The sequence below is a fragment of the Mobula birostris genome, chromosome 5 (assembly GCF_030028105.1).
Source record: "Mobula birostris isolate sMobBir1 chromosome 5, sMobBir1.hap1, whole genome shotgun sequence".
Classification (NCBI taxonomy): domain Eukaryota; kingdom Metazoa; phylum Chordata; class Chondrichthyes; order Myliobatiformes; family Myliobatidae; genus Mobula; species Mobula birostris.
The window spans coordinates 87,726,732-87,741,482 of record NC_092374.1 but is presented as its reverse complement, the minus strand read 5'-3'; the positions used below and the strand labels follow the sequence as shown (position 1 = coordinate 87,741,482).

At 41.9% G+C, this 14,751-nt stretch overlaps 1 protein-coding gene across 7 annotated transcripts in view; it reads left to right on the top strand.

Moving 5' to 3' along the window:
- Positions 1–14,751, top strand: part of LOC140197848 (GRB10-interacting GYF protein 2-like) — a 160,104-nt gene that overhangs the window by 60,128 nt on the left and 85,225 nt on the right. For all 7 annotated transcript variants that reach the window (XM_072258360.1, XM_072258362.1, XM_072258366.1 and 4 more), the window contains 3 exons: positions 6,789–6,851; positions 8,330–8,459; positions 10,982–11,077. In XM_072258360.1, coding sequence (XP_072114461.1) covers positions 6,811–6,851; positions 8,330–8,459; positions 10,982–11,077 — 267 coding nt within the window. In that variant the 5' untranslated portion in view covers positions 6,789–6,810. The remainder of the gene's footprint in view (positions 1–6,788; positions 6,852–8,329; positions 8,460–10,981; positions 11,078–14,751) is intronic.

The following is a 14,751-nucleotide window of genomic DNA, read 5'->3' as shown; positions in this document are numbered from 1 at the left end:
ACCAACTTGTTCAAAGAAAAACATCAAACCACCCCTCGCTCTTCACCCCACCTCGATTTCTGTGTTCCTCAGTGCTTTAATTAGTGAAGGATAGAGTCAATCATGGGCTCATGCCCTGTCTCATCTTCCTGGTCTCCATGTCACATACTTTGCTTGCAGCCTTGTGGAACCCTCTCGGAGACAGCAAAGTGCCAGATCACTCAATTGGCCAGGGAACACCAGAATCACCAGAATGTAGATAACAGGCTCCAACAGTAGCAGAGCCACATCTGAAATAAAAAGACGTGAAAAAGGTTGCTTCATGAGAATGTAACTTATGGTAGAGTTGTTTGCTGGCGCCATCTTCCTCCACACTTTCAGGTTCTGTTTCAGTTCTCAATATTGCATGATGTTCATTTCCCTGGTGCTTTGGTAATTTAGGATCGGAAACAGTTGTCTAAATGTCCTTTTTCAGGGAGAACAACCTCAACTTTTCATGGTAACTTCCTGTCATCATCCCTATATCTTCATCTTCACAAGCTTCCTCAAGTAATGTCCCCTGAATTAAGTATCACAGATTTGAGAAACCAGACAATATTACCAGAAAACAGAGGTCTCTATTGCCACATCTGTGAAATTTAAGATCTCAGGAAGGCAGTAAGTTTACCTGATTGGCACCTATGGTTGGCACTCCCCTGTCAATCCATTGCTATCCCCAAAGCACATGTGACTTACTATACCTAGTCATTGCTATCATTGTGGTTTGCTGAACTTTGTGACTTGGTTGTTTTTGCTACATCACTGTACTAATTGGCTAATAAATTGATTGGTTTTAAGATGTCATATACTTAAAGTGGTTATATTTGATGTTTCAATTTGCTAAATATTGGTTCAATGTACTAGGAAGTTCTGTACTTGTATTTATTGAATAGTTCAAATTTGTGTACCTCATGAAGGAGGTACAGAGAACTTGGGTCCCATGCCACCATGTTCAGGAATAGTTATAACCCCTCAACTATCAGGCTGCTGAACCAGAGTGAATAATTTCACTCACCCCAACACCGAGCTGAATTCCAAAACCCATGGATTCACTTTCAAGGACTCTACAGCTACCTTAGTGCATAAGGTATTAAATGTAAAGCACCACACACAATGCTGGAGGATCTCAGCAGGCCAGGTAACATCTATGGAAAAAAGTACAGTTGGGGCTGGCTGGGGGCACAATGACATCGGCGCCAGACCTGGGAGCGGAGGTTCTGGGGTTCGAGACCAGTCGGGACCGCTCCTGAGTATGCTTTCCATCCGTGCCGGGTTGAGTGTTGAGATCGAAACTGGACCTCGTAAAATAAAGGGAAAATACTGCGAACATGTCTCTGTGAGGAGTGGCGCGCCACACAGTCTCTCTCTCGTTCCGCGCCTTGCAAAAGCCATGAAAAAGACATCATCACACACGGACGCAGACGCCCATGCACAGACATGCATGCACGCAGATGCACGCCCACAGACTTGCACGCACGCAGGCACACACCAAAAAAAAAAAGGAAAAGAGTACAGTTGGCATTCTGGGCTGAGATCCTTCAGCTAGAGGGAAAAAAAAAGGTGGAGTCAAGAGTTAAAAGGTGAGGGGAGGGAAGGGAGAAACCAAGGTGATCGGTGAAACTGGGAAGAGGTGAAGTAAAGAGCTGAGAAGTTAAATGTAAAGCACTGTTTAAGTGACTGATTCCATAGGATAGCTTCTGCACACTCCATATTTCAACCAAGCATGCAGCCATTGTTCAGGTCTGAGCCAAATGTGTAGGTATCCTTAAGCATGTGGCATGTGTAACAGCACATGAAAATGAGCTATGCAATAGGACAGTATTGCAAAGTCAGATTGAGGTAGATATCTCATGGTGCAGCCCTGTGGATGACCTGATTCTTCACTGGTGTTGCTGACTGAGGTGTCGCAGGAGATTGAAGCAACGAGACAGCTGTCAAAATAAGTGACACTGCAGATTGAAACAATGAGTTTTTGGTCTCCTTCTTGCTGTGGCAGGAGCGATATACTTTGCTCTCTCGCTAGAGAGAGAAAGCCTGTCTGAGATGAAGTGTCAGGATGGGTAGTAGTTTCTTGATTAGATTATTAGATTAGATTACGAAGACACTCAGTCGTTGCTTGTTGTCATTTAGAAATGCATTAAAAATGATACATTGTTCCTCCAGAATGATATCACAGAAACACAGGACAAACCAAGACTAAAACTGACAAAGCCACATAATTATAACATATAGTTACAACAGTGCAAAGCAATACCGTAATTTGATAAAGAACAGACCATGGGCACGGTAAAAAAAAAGTCTCAAGTCCCGATAGCCCCATCATCTCACGTAGACGGTAAAAGGGAGAAACTCTCCCTGCCGTGAATCTCCAAGCGCTGCAAACTTGCCGATGCAGCAACATTGGAAGCACCCGACCACAGCGGACTCTGAGTCTGTCCGAAAACTTTGAGCCTCTGACCAGTCCTCCGACACTGAGCACTCGACTCCGCCCTGGCCGCCAAGCAACAAGCAAAGCCGAGGACTCGGGGGCCGTCCCCTCTGGAGATTTTGGATCACACAGTAGCAGCGGCAGCGAAGCAGGCATTTCAGAAGTTTCACCAGATGTTCCTCCATGCTCTCACGTCTGTCTCCATCAAATCAGGATTGTGCATGGCACCCTACTTGACAGATAACAGCTATCACCACCGGAGTGGCCGCTGCGAGTTGCGTTGCACTGCCGCCTTCTCCTCCTGTCTGATGGTCTCTAGATCATGGTCTCTGAGAGTCTTTGCGTGTTGGGGGGTTGATTCTTTTACTGGAGTAAATAGGGAAGGGGCAGGGTGATGATTTTGCTGCTTGTGCGTGGGGGAGGTCTTTGATGTTATAATGTTATCTGTCATTCATTCTTTGGGTTTTGCTTCTGCTTCACGATGACAGCAAAGAGTAAGGATTTCAGGTTGGATATTGTGCACGTTCTCTATTAAATTAAACTATTGAAGTGGATAGTATCAGGTGCAAAGTACACAACAGAATTTGCATTATATGAGGGCCACAAAGTTTCCCGTGGGATGATTGGAATTCCAGACCTGGAGGTGATGTAGACCTAAGACAGCACAGACACTGGCAGAGATTATTAGTGAGGAATTAGAAGTTGCTGTCTTCACAGCTTAAAAGCTGTACTGGATGTGAGCAGGATGATAAAAGTCCAAACTGCCCAGTTCAGTTGGAGAACTGCATGTATTTTCCTGTGGTGTAATTAATATTCAACTTGTAGCTCTGCTTTGGCTCTATAAACTCTTGTGTCTGAATCAGGTAATTGTGGGATCAAGCTGCACTCCAGACCTTCAGGGTAATGCTTCACTGTGGTATTGAAAGAGTACTGCACTGTCAGAACACCAACATTCAGATCAAATATTAAATTATGCACAGATTGTCCTAAGTATAATACATAATTCCCATTTTTGGGGAGTTCGGCTTGATGCTTTGAGCGATATTTATCTTCAGATTAAAGGAGATTAAATGGTCACTGTCTCACTGCTGTTTTGGGTGTTTGCTGTGTGTGTGTGTGTGTGGGGGGGGGAATAATTTGCTGTCTCCCCCTCCCCCCCCACAAGAGTGACTGCATTTTCAAATCAACCATGTAAGGTTGAGTTGTCCTGAATTGTGAACGGGCTGTAAGTGTAGCAGACTGTAGTGGCATGGTTGCATTGTGGTTGGCATGGCTCCTTACAGTACCAGCAACCCAGGTTGAGTTCCTGCTGCTGCCTGGAAGAAGCTTGTACATTCTCCCTGTGACGTGTGGGTTTCCTCCCACAGCCTAAAGAAGTACAAGTTGGTAGGTTAATTGGTCATTGTAAATTGTCCAGTGATTAAGCAAGGGTTAAATTGCTGGGTGGCATGGCTCAAAGGGCTGGAAGAGCCCATTCTGCACTGTATCTCAAACAATAAATGTCACTTTGATATATCAGCTGTAATTAATTCAAGTGGATGGTAACTCCCAAGGTATGGATAGGGTTAGCATTTTTGGTGCTGTTGCTCATTTCTTATTTTCTAATCCCACAGTCTCATTGGAAACCGTTGCAGATTATATGGTCACTGTCCCATTGCTCAGATTTTAAGCTTGCATTCTTTGAATAGTTAACCAAAATTGTTTATTGTATCTACTCTAAATCAGAAAGATTGCAACAAACCACTGACAAAGGTTGTAACAAATTTGTCACTATTTGGCCATGTGAGGTAAAATATGATTAGTTCAGAGGACCCTGTAATTGGGGAATTTAACTTCACCTTCATATTGGGTTGAATTCTTTGGTGTATCAGTTTGCAACTTGATGTCATTGGAAAGCAGGAAATTTCTTTTTGTATGTCCCCTGTCCCTTGCACTTCCCTTGCACTTTTATGTAAATGATGCTTTGAGGCCATTTCTGATATATTTTCTGGCACTTTAGTGTAGTGAGCCTTCAAGAGGTAGGTGCTGTGCTCTGTTTTGTGGGAATAAAATCATTAAAATGGCAGGTAACCTCTAGAAGATGTGTGGCATGCTGGCCTTTATCAGTCAGGACTTTGAGCATAGGAGTTGGGAAATTATTATACAGTTACATAAAACATTGGTGACATAAGATATTGCATGAGTATTGTGTACGGTTTTGTCATCCTATAATAAGAAATATTATTATAGACAATAGACAATTATTAAACTGGAAAGAGCGCAGATGTTGCCTGGACTTTGGCTGACTGGTGGGGTTGCTCAACCTCCCCCTACCCCAGAACGGCTGTGTAGAGTAGAATTTTTTTTTAAATCCATGGAATTTAAGAAATTGTAAAGTGACCTGACAGTAGTATAAATGATACTGAAGGGCATAAGAAGGGTGAAAGCTCATAGTCTTCTTCTCTCTCTCTCTCTCTCTCTCTCTCTCTCTCTCTCTCTCTCTCTCTCTCTCTCTCTCTCTCTCTCTCCTCTCTCCCCCCCCCCAAGAAGGGGGTGCTTAAAAACAAGGAGGCATAGGTTTGAGATCAGAAGTGAAAGACTTTTTAAAAAAAAAAAGTTATCAAGCAGTTTCTTCATGCGAAGGATGGTGTGTATTTGGAATGAGTTGCCAAAGATAGTGGTTGAGATGGGTGCATAATCAACATTCAATAATCATCTAGTTAAGTGTATGGATAGGAGAGGTTTAGAGGGTCATGGGCCAAATGTAGGCTGATTGGGCTAGTTTGCCAGACAATACAGGAAGAGTGATTTGGTCTAAAGGGCTTGTTTCCATGTTAAACAATTCTGACTCATTTACTACATTAATTTATGACTTGGAAGTTGTTTGGGAAGAATATTGTGAAAGATTCACATTCAGTTAGGACTTTAATCATTAGCAAAATCTGATTCTTTTGGCCTCAAGTTGAGATGATTTTTGAGTCATTTATAACAATCTACTTTACTCGTGCCTTTTACCTGCATCTGCACTCCACCCTCCCATTTTAAAATAGTAACTTGTGCTTGGCAAAAGTCACTTGGATATTTGCTATATTTTACAATACTGCTGTGCTTTGGAGGCAGCTTGTGTTGTTTCTGCTCAAGTCCAAAGCTCTTAACTGGTTCTTTCAGCTGACCATTTGTATGTTTTTCTACTAAATCTAATGCTTACCAAGGCTGACAGCTCTGGGAATTAATCATAACTTGTCTCTATACTTCTAGCATTGAGCATACTTGTGCAGGCTGCATTGGAAGGCCTTGTGATGAATAGGAACTAAATCTTACAACTCTCCTTTTAAGCATGATCTTAGTATTTCTGCATAATTTGGAATAATGTGAGTGTATTATCTGGGTTCATTATTGTAGTCCCCCAGTATCTGCATAAAAAGTACAAGAGTCTATGTATTCTAACCGGCTACCTCACCATCTGGTAGGTGAGGAGGGGGTGGTATGGCTACTACACAAGATTGAAGTAAGTTGCAGAAAGTTGTAAAATTAGTCAGCTCCATCATGGGTACTAGCCTGTGTAGTATATAAGGCATCTTCAAGGAGTGATGCCTCAGAAAGGTGGCATCTATCATTAAGGACCCCCACCACCCAGGCATGTCCTCTTTTCTTTGCTACTGTTAGTAAGGAGGTACAGAAGCCTAAGGGCGCACACTTAAGGATTCAGGAACAACTTATTACCCTCTGCCATCCAATTTTTAAATGGATGTTGAACCCATGAACACTACCTCACAACTTCTTAAAATTGCTGTTTTGCACTACTTATTTTAACTTAACTATTTGGTATGCATACATAATTACTGTAATTCAGTTTTTTCCTATATTTAGGATTTTTTTTATATTCAGGATGTTTGCTGGTGATATTAAACCTGATTCTGATCTCAGTGTCGTTTTTTTAAAAAAGAATTGTATTGTTGGTGTTTTTATGGGTTGTTTAACATTGTATCTGTTAACATAGCTTATTGTGGGGTTATTAAGCTTTTCCTTTCCAATATTCCCATTCTATAGTAATCCTTTTCCAGAAGGTAGTTATTACAAGGTATTTTGTGGGTGGTGGCTAGCATCTGGTACATAAGTCAGTTTTAACAGTGCAGTATGGATTAGTTTTAATTCTTGACTCTAGTGCCACCTGTAGCACTGTTATAGGCAAAGGAAGAAGTGGAGAATGGATACTGTTGCCCAGGTGATGAATGATTGTTCCAAAAAGCAGCTAAGGCAAAATGCTCAATCACCAAAATGGCTATTGAAGTATTGTATTAAAGCTCGTCAACTTGCCTAATTTCTTAATAGAAATGTTATCTTTGTGTTTCTCATTTTGTAGAACTGTTGTCAAAGACAAGGAAATGGCAGCGGAGACTCAGACACTCAACTTTGGACCAGAATGGTAAGGGGTATCCTTTCAGTGCTGCAATTAGGATCATTAATGGGTATATGGAGTCATTGAGAATATGCAACTATTTACGTGTCTGATACGTGTTACCATAACGGGCGTAGTGGCATCAGCACCAAGTGATCCTGGGTTTGAATCCAGCTGGCTCCTTGCACGCTTTCCATCCATGCTGGGTTGAGCGTGCAGTTAGCAACGGCCTCATTTTTTAAAAAAAGTGATGAAATGCTAAAGAAACGGCAAGGCTGCCAACTGATGCGGATAGAAATGACAACAACAAATGTGTTATCTTAAATTTCTTGAGCTCATTAATTACAATGGATTTCAGTCTGATTTTTTAAGATTAATGAATTTATTTCTGTATAATTTCAGAATATAAAATTAGTACTGAATATAGTCCCCTACCCATATCAGTGTGGTGTCTTACTGAATTAAGTTTTCATCCAATTATCTTTGTGCAACCCAACCTGAGTCCAACATAAGACTTCCTTGCCCCTGCCCCACCAGCCTTCTCTTTTAACTGCTTACACTCACTTGAACAGCAGACTTCTTAATTCTGTATCAGATTTATCCAAATGAGTGTTGAGGTGCTTAGGAAATGTTGATGTAGAGGAAGAGACCCTTCAGCCTATTTTGCTTTTGCTGGCTCTCCAGTTTGATCTAATTCTCATGTTCTTTGATTTTGCAGGTGATCTTTTCAGTCCAATGGTTCCATTAATATCAGAGAATGTATACAATATACAACCTAAAATTCTTACTCTCCACAGATATCCATTAAACAGAAGAAAAACCCCAAAGAATGAATGACAGGAAAAGCAGGAACGCTAACCGCCCCTTCCCCTCACTTATTCCAACAAAAAGCCTCAGTCTCCATCAACCACCAAGCAAACAATAGCAAAACCCTTAAATGGACTGTGATCTAGAATCCATCAAAAACCACTATTCATATGACAGTTAGATATGCCACAGGCTTTCTCACTATCAAGGGAGAGAGAGATGTTGCTCCTGCCACAGCAAGAAGGGAGACCAACGGCTTGCTGTTTCAGTGTTACAGTCTGTAGCATCGCTTTTATTTTGGAGTTCTGTGGAGAAATATTTGGTGGACCCAGATACTTTCTTTGGAATAAGAAAGTTGGAAGTCATAGATTTGGAGGGAGTGGGGGGGGGCGGAGAGGGGAGGGTGCTGGTGGAACAAACAACCATGGAGCAATTTTTTAAAAAGTTTTACTTGTCCTGCCATAATCTCATTTTAATAAAGAGGCCAAAGAACTGGAGAGAGAGAAGCAGTCTAAATTATGCATTTCATTCCTTCTGAGTTGTAGCAGTGATTATCGTTTAATAGTTTAACGTTATTTCCAGTTGTTCACACATTATTGGATGGAATTTGAGTTTTCTCTGTACACTTTATACTTTAAATTTCAGGATGTTACTATTATATATGTATCTTTTTGAATGCCCTTTGCCCTCTACTATAGGCTTCGTGCATTGTCCAGTGGTGGAAGTGTTGCATCCCCACCTCCTTCACCTGCATTGCCAAAATACAAATTAGCAGATTATCGTTATGGACGAGAAGAAATGCTAGCACTTTATATGAAAGATAATAAGGTAATCACAACAGTATTCCAGAAGTTTATAAGTCCCATTTGTTGTGTGTCACCAACTTTGCCCTTTGTGGATCCAACAGTTTCTGTTGTAAAAAGGTAATTAAATAGCTGTCTGTGTTATACACATCAAAGCATCTGCAGAATTCCTCTTGTTTGCTGTCTGTTATGTCAAGTTTTCGTATCTGGCTAGTTAGTATGTTGAATGAACATTCAAAGATTCAAAGTACATTTATTATCAATGAATGTATAAATTATACAACCTTGAGATTTGTTTGCTTACAAGTAGCCACAAAGCAAGTAACCTGAAGGAACCCAATTAAAGAAAAAAATGATCAACACAAGAGAAAAGGGGCGGGGCGGAACAAATCATACAAACGATTGAAGCAAACAACAACATTCTAAACCAAATTGAGCCCTCAGACCTGAACCCCAGAGTGGGCCCAAGGCCTCACTTATCAGTTCATCATATTAAGAGTATAGCAGCCGGGGCAGTCCTCATGGCCTCCATCCTAGGAGCAACCATCACAGAGAGAGTTGAGAAATCGGCATTTAAATTGACCAAACAACGGAACATCAAAAGGCTGTGGCGCCCAGGAGAGAGGAGTGAACATGGTGGAGAGTGAGCAGAATTGGCTCTTGCATCTGATTAGGGCCGGCATTTAGATTGCCTAAACAGCAGATTGTACAATTATGTTATCCAGGAAGTGGATGAAAATTGTTTCATGAATTATAAGGGCCAGAGACAAAGAGTATCAAATACTGTTTGATTTGGCTTAGTTGAATGTCTCTTCATTTATTTTGGCCAAACCTTCCTTCACCTGGTTAACTGGAATTAAAATAAATATGTCCTCTGTTTTCACTTGTGCATAAGCTTTGGGGTTTGTTTTGCATTTGAAGTAAGTTCCTTAACAGCAGCTCTCCATGATTGTGATTTTGGGCCTTTCAATCTAGGAAGCTGGTACACTTTCCTCTTTAACTGCAGTCCTGTACCAGCTCATTTGCTTTTCAAATTAATATGAGTAAAACTATTAATCCAGGACTATATGAATGTAGATTGAAAAGATACAGATTGATTTAAACTGATTGGAACTTGGCAAAGTTAGTGATTTGAAGGCAAAACACTCCTTGACTTCAACATGGTATGACACATTCGATTGTGTCTTAAAGGAATTGCAGCTAAGTTTCAATACCTAAACAAAACTTAAGAATCCATAAGAGTAAGATGAACTCATTGGCAAGTGGTATTGACTGCTTATGAGAGAAGGAAAGACTGCATCCATTTGGCAGTAACAAGTAAAATTTCTCCCATCAGCAATGGTTGTACAAGTGGTGAAGAGCAAGATAAATAACAGAAATTAAAATGACACAAAATATGGTTGAAGGTGCACTTTTGGATGTTAGCAATCTCCTTTGTGTATTGATGTATTTGCTGTGGAAAAATATTCCAATGGTGTGCATTGGGTGAGGATCCAAGGTTGTAAGTTACATAATGCATTAGCACAAGTATCCTTGGAAACCCCATATTGCAGGGGGCTCTGGCCCTGGAGAATCTTTTGGTTTAAGATAGTACTGGTGAAACACAGTGATGCCTTACTGGCAGTGAAGTAAATTACTAACTACTTTATTAATTACACTTTTTCTGGAGAACGATCAGTGCACTAATAGACTTTAACTTCCCTTTTGGAGTTGAGCTCTTGAACCGCCTGTACGACCTGGTAATTTTGTGGTGTAAACTGAAGTCTCTAAGATGCAGGGTGGTTGTGGCGTGGTATGTACAGGCTGAATTGAGGCAATGAGGCACAGGCCCTGAGAGCGTATCAAAGCGGTGGGGCCCAGGTCTGAGTGAAGAACGAACCACTGAGGGACAGGCTGATTTTCAGCCCAGCAAGGTTTACTCATTTCTGCACTGCCCAAAGGCTGTGGCCTGCAACTATCAGGCTCCTGGACTGGCCATAGTGATGACTGGTTCGTGGCTGTGGACTCACTTTCGTGAACTTTTAGTTCAGAATGTTATTTGGTTACTTTTCATTGTTTGCATGATTTATATTTTGCTTTGCATTGGGTGTTTGTTAGTCTTTTTTAAAATGGGCTTTATTGGGTTTCTTTGCCTGTAAGGTGACAAATCTCAAAGTCGTAAAAAGTATAAATACTTTGATAATGTACTTTGAACTTGAATTGAAGGTTATTATATTGTTTTACAACTGTAATTTTAATCTTCAGTGGAACAGTAAGGCCACAGTATTGTTTCTCCATTCATTGTGCTGTTCTTAGTTTCCCTCTCAACTTTGCTCCCTCATCTCCCTCTGTCATAACTTGTCTCACAGCAGCATAGAAAATTAACAAGGCATCTTGTGCTAAGTGCATTTGCCTCCTTGAAGCTTTGTGGTGTGAGGGGGCACTGCAAAACTCTTCTGCCCTAGGACATGAGCTTGCAGATCGCGCACTTCAAAGCAAATGAAACCAGAAGCAGGAGTTACATTAGCTTGTATACAAATAACCAGTTCCTCATTTTAATTTTACCAGGTTCCTGAAGAGTTGTCAGATAAGGAATTCCTGGCTATTTTACAGGATGAACCACTTCTGCCCTTGGCACTTGTACCTCTTACAGAGGAAGAACAGGTGGGTTGTACTGTGGCTTATAGAAGGCTGTGGATATTGCTGGATAAAGTGCTGAAATATTCTATTTTTTCCCTGAGTGGAATTGATAATTGTGTAACAGCTAGACTTGCTGAAAGTCTCTTGAGTATTTAACCTAGGACATGGCTAATAAAACTCCAGCTATATATAAAAAGAATGGAATAGAGGTAAACAAGTTGAGACATTCCTTGGTTTAATTCAATATATTGTGCACTCGAGCTGGAAGATTCTAGACTGCTGGCAGCACAAACCTTCAAATAGCTTTTGACTGCTTTGGGCAAACACAACTGAAGTTTCTTTCCTACTTTCAGCACACTTTAGGAAAGAATTAGGTTGCTCAATCTCAGTTATTTTTTTGAGTTTTTATTTAAATTCAAACTGCCTGCGTTTCACGTGACTGAAAGCTTTTATAGATATGTGAAAAGAAAAAGATTGGTTAAGACAAATGTAGGTCCCCTACAGACAGAAACAGGTGAATTGATTATGGGGAGCAAGGACATGGCAGACCAATTGAATAATTACTTTGGTTCTGTCTTCACTAAGGAGGACATAAATAATCTTCCAGAAATAGTAGGGGACAGAGGGTCCAGTGAGATGGAGGAACTGAGGGAAATACATGTTAGTAGGGAAGTGGTGTTAGGTAAATTGAAGGGATTAAAGGCAGATAAATCCCCAGGGCCAGATGGTCTGCATCCCAGAGTGCTTAAGGAAGTAGCCCAAGAAATAGTGGATGCATTAGTGATAATTTTTCAAAACTCTTTAGATTCTGGACTAGTTCCTGAGGATTGGAGAGTGGCTAATGTAACCCCACTTTTTAAAAAAGGAGGGAGAGAGAAACCAGGGAATTATAGACCGGTTAGCCTAACATCGGTGGTGGGGAAACTGCTGGAGTCAGTTATCAAAGATGTGATAACAGCACATTTGGAAAGTGGTGAAATCATCGGACAAAGTCAGCATGGATTTGTGAAAGGAAAATCATGTCTGACGAATCTCATAGAATTTTTTGAGGACGTAACTAGTAGAGTGGATAGGGGAGAACCAGTGGATGTGGTATATTTGGATTTTCAAAAGGCTTTGACAAGGTCCCACACAGGAGATTAGTGTGCAAACTTAAACAACAGGGTATTGGGGGTAAGGTATTGATGTGGATAGAGAGTTGGTTGGCAGACAGGAAGCAAAGAGTGGGAATAAACGGGACCTTTTCAGAATGGCAGGCGGTGACTAGTGGGGTACCACAAGGCTCAGTGCTGGGACCCCAGTTGTTTACAATATATATTAATGACTTGGTGAGGGAATTAAATGCAGCATCTCCAAGTTTGCGGATAACGCGAAGCTGGGCGGCAGTGTTAGCTGTGAGGAGGATGCTAAGAGGATGCAGGGTGACTTGGATAGATTAGGTGAGTGGGCAAATTCATGGCAGATGCAATTTAATGTGGATAAATGTGAAGTTATCCACTTTGGTGGCAAAAACAGGAAAACAGATTATTATCTGAATAGTGGCCGATTAGGAAAAGGGGAGGTGCAACGAGACCTGGGTGTCATTATACACCAGTCATTGAAAGTGGGCATGCAGGTACAGCAGGCGGTGAAAAAGGCGAATGGTATGCTGGCATTCATAGCAAGAGGATTCGAGTACAGGAGCAGGGAGGTACTACTGCAGTCGTACAAGGCCTTAGTGAGACCACACCTGGAGTATTGTGTGCAGTTTTGGTCCCCTAATCCTTGCCATAGAGGGAGTACAAAGAAGGTTCACCAGATTGATTCCTGGATGGCAGGACTTTCATATGATGAAAGACTGGATGAACTAGACTTATGCTCGTTGGAATTTAGAAGATTGAAGGGGGGGATCTGATTGAAACGTATAAAATCCTAAAGGGATTGGACAGGCTAGATGCAGGAAGATTGTTCCCGATGTTGGGGAAGTCCAGAACGAGGGGTCACAGTTTGAGGATAAAGGGGAAGCCTTTTAGGACCGAGATTGGGAAAAACTTCTTCACACAGAGAGTGGTGAATCTGTGGAATTCTCTGCCACAGGAAACAGTTGAGGCCAGTTCATTGGCTATACTTAAGAGGGAGTTAGATATGGCCCTTGTGGCTAAAGGGATCAGGGGGTATGGAGGGAAGGCTGGTACAGGGTTCTGAGTTGGATGATCAGCCATGATCATACTGAATGGCGGTGCAGGCTCGAGGAGCCGAATGGCCTACTCCTGCACCTATTTTCTATGTTTCTATATGGAACAGTTACTATGTGAAAGACAATCTGATCAAGCTAAAACTACACAATACGCACAAAATGCTGGAGGAACTCAGCAGGTCAGACAGCATCTATGGAAAGGAATAAACAACTGACATTTTGGGCCAAGACTCTTCATCAGGACTGAGAAGGAAGGGGGAAGAACCAGGATAAGGGGGTGGGGGGAAGGTAAGGAGTACAAGCTGGAAGGTGATAGGTGAAGCCAGGAGGATTGAAGAAGTAAGAAGCTGGGAGTTGATGGGTAGAAAAGGTAAAGGGCTGGAGAAGAAAGAATCTAATGGCAGAGGAGAGGCGAGACCTGATGTAGCTTGAGGGAATGCTTTGTCAAGTATCTTCACTTCATCCACAAAATGCAGGATTTCCCAGTGGTCAACATTTTAATTCCAGTCTTCATTCCCATTTTGACGTGTTGGTCCATATCCACCTCTACTGACAAGATGAGGTCACTCGGGTTGCAGGAGCAACACCTGTCTGGGTAGCCTTCAACCTGATAGCATGAATATCGATTTCTTTAACTCCAGTAATTTCTTTTTTTTCCATTCTATACTCTGGCCTCGCTCTTACCTTTTCTTCTTCTCATCTGCCTATCACCACCCCCCATACCCCTCCTCCTTCCCTTTCTCCCATAATCCACTCTCCTATCAGATTCCTTCTACTGTCCTTTACTTCTCCATGTATCGTCTCCAAGCTTCTTACTTCACCCCCCACCCCTTCACCACTCATTATATCTTGCTATCAACTTCCTGCCATTGCTCCTTCCCCTCCCCCTCTCATCTTTCTGGCCTCGTGGTGGAGGATTACAAATACCTGGGGATACGAATTGACAATAAACTGGACTGGTCAAAGAACACTGAGGCTGTCTACAAGAAGGGTCAGAGCCGTCTCTATTTCCTGAGGAGACTGAGGTCCTTTAACATCTGCTGGACGATGCTGAGGATGTTCTACGAGTCTGTGGTGGCCAGTGCTATCATGTTTGCTGTTGTGTGCTGGGGCAGCTGGCTGAGGGTAGCAGACACCAACAGAATCAACAAACTCATTCGTAAGGCCAGTGATGTTGTGGGGATGGAACTGGACTGTCACGGTGGTGTCTGAAAAGAGGGTGCTGTCTAAGTTGCATGCCATCTTGGTCAATGTCTCCCATCCACTACATAATGTACTGGGTGGGCACAGGAGTACATTCAGCCAGAGACTCATTCCACCGAGATGCAACACAGAGCGTCTTAGGAAGTCATTCCTGCCTGTGGCCATCAAACTTTAGAACTCCTCCCTTGGAGGGTCAGACACCCTGAGCCAATAGGCTGGTCCTGGAATTATTTCATAATTTACATAATGCTATTTAACTATTTATGGTTCTATTACTATTTATTATTTATGGTGCAACTGTAATGGAAACCAATTTCCC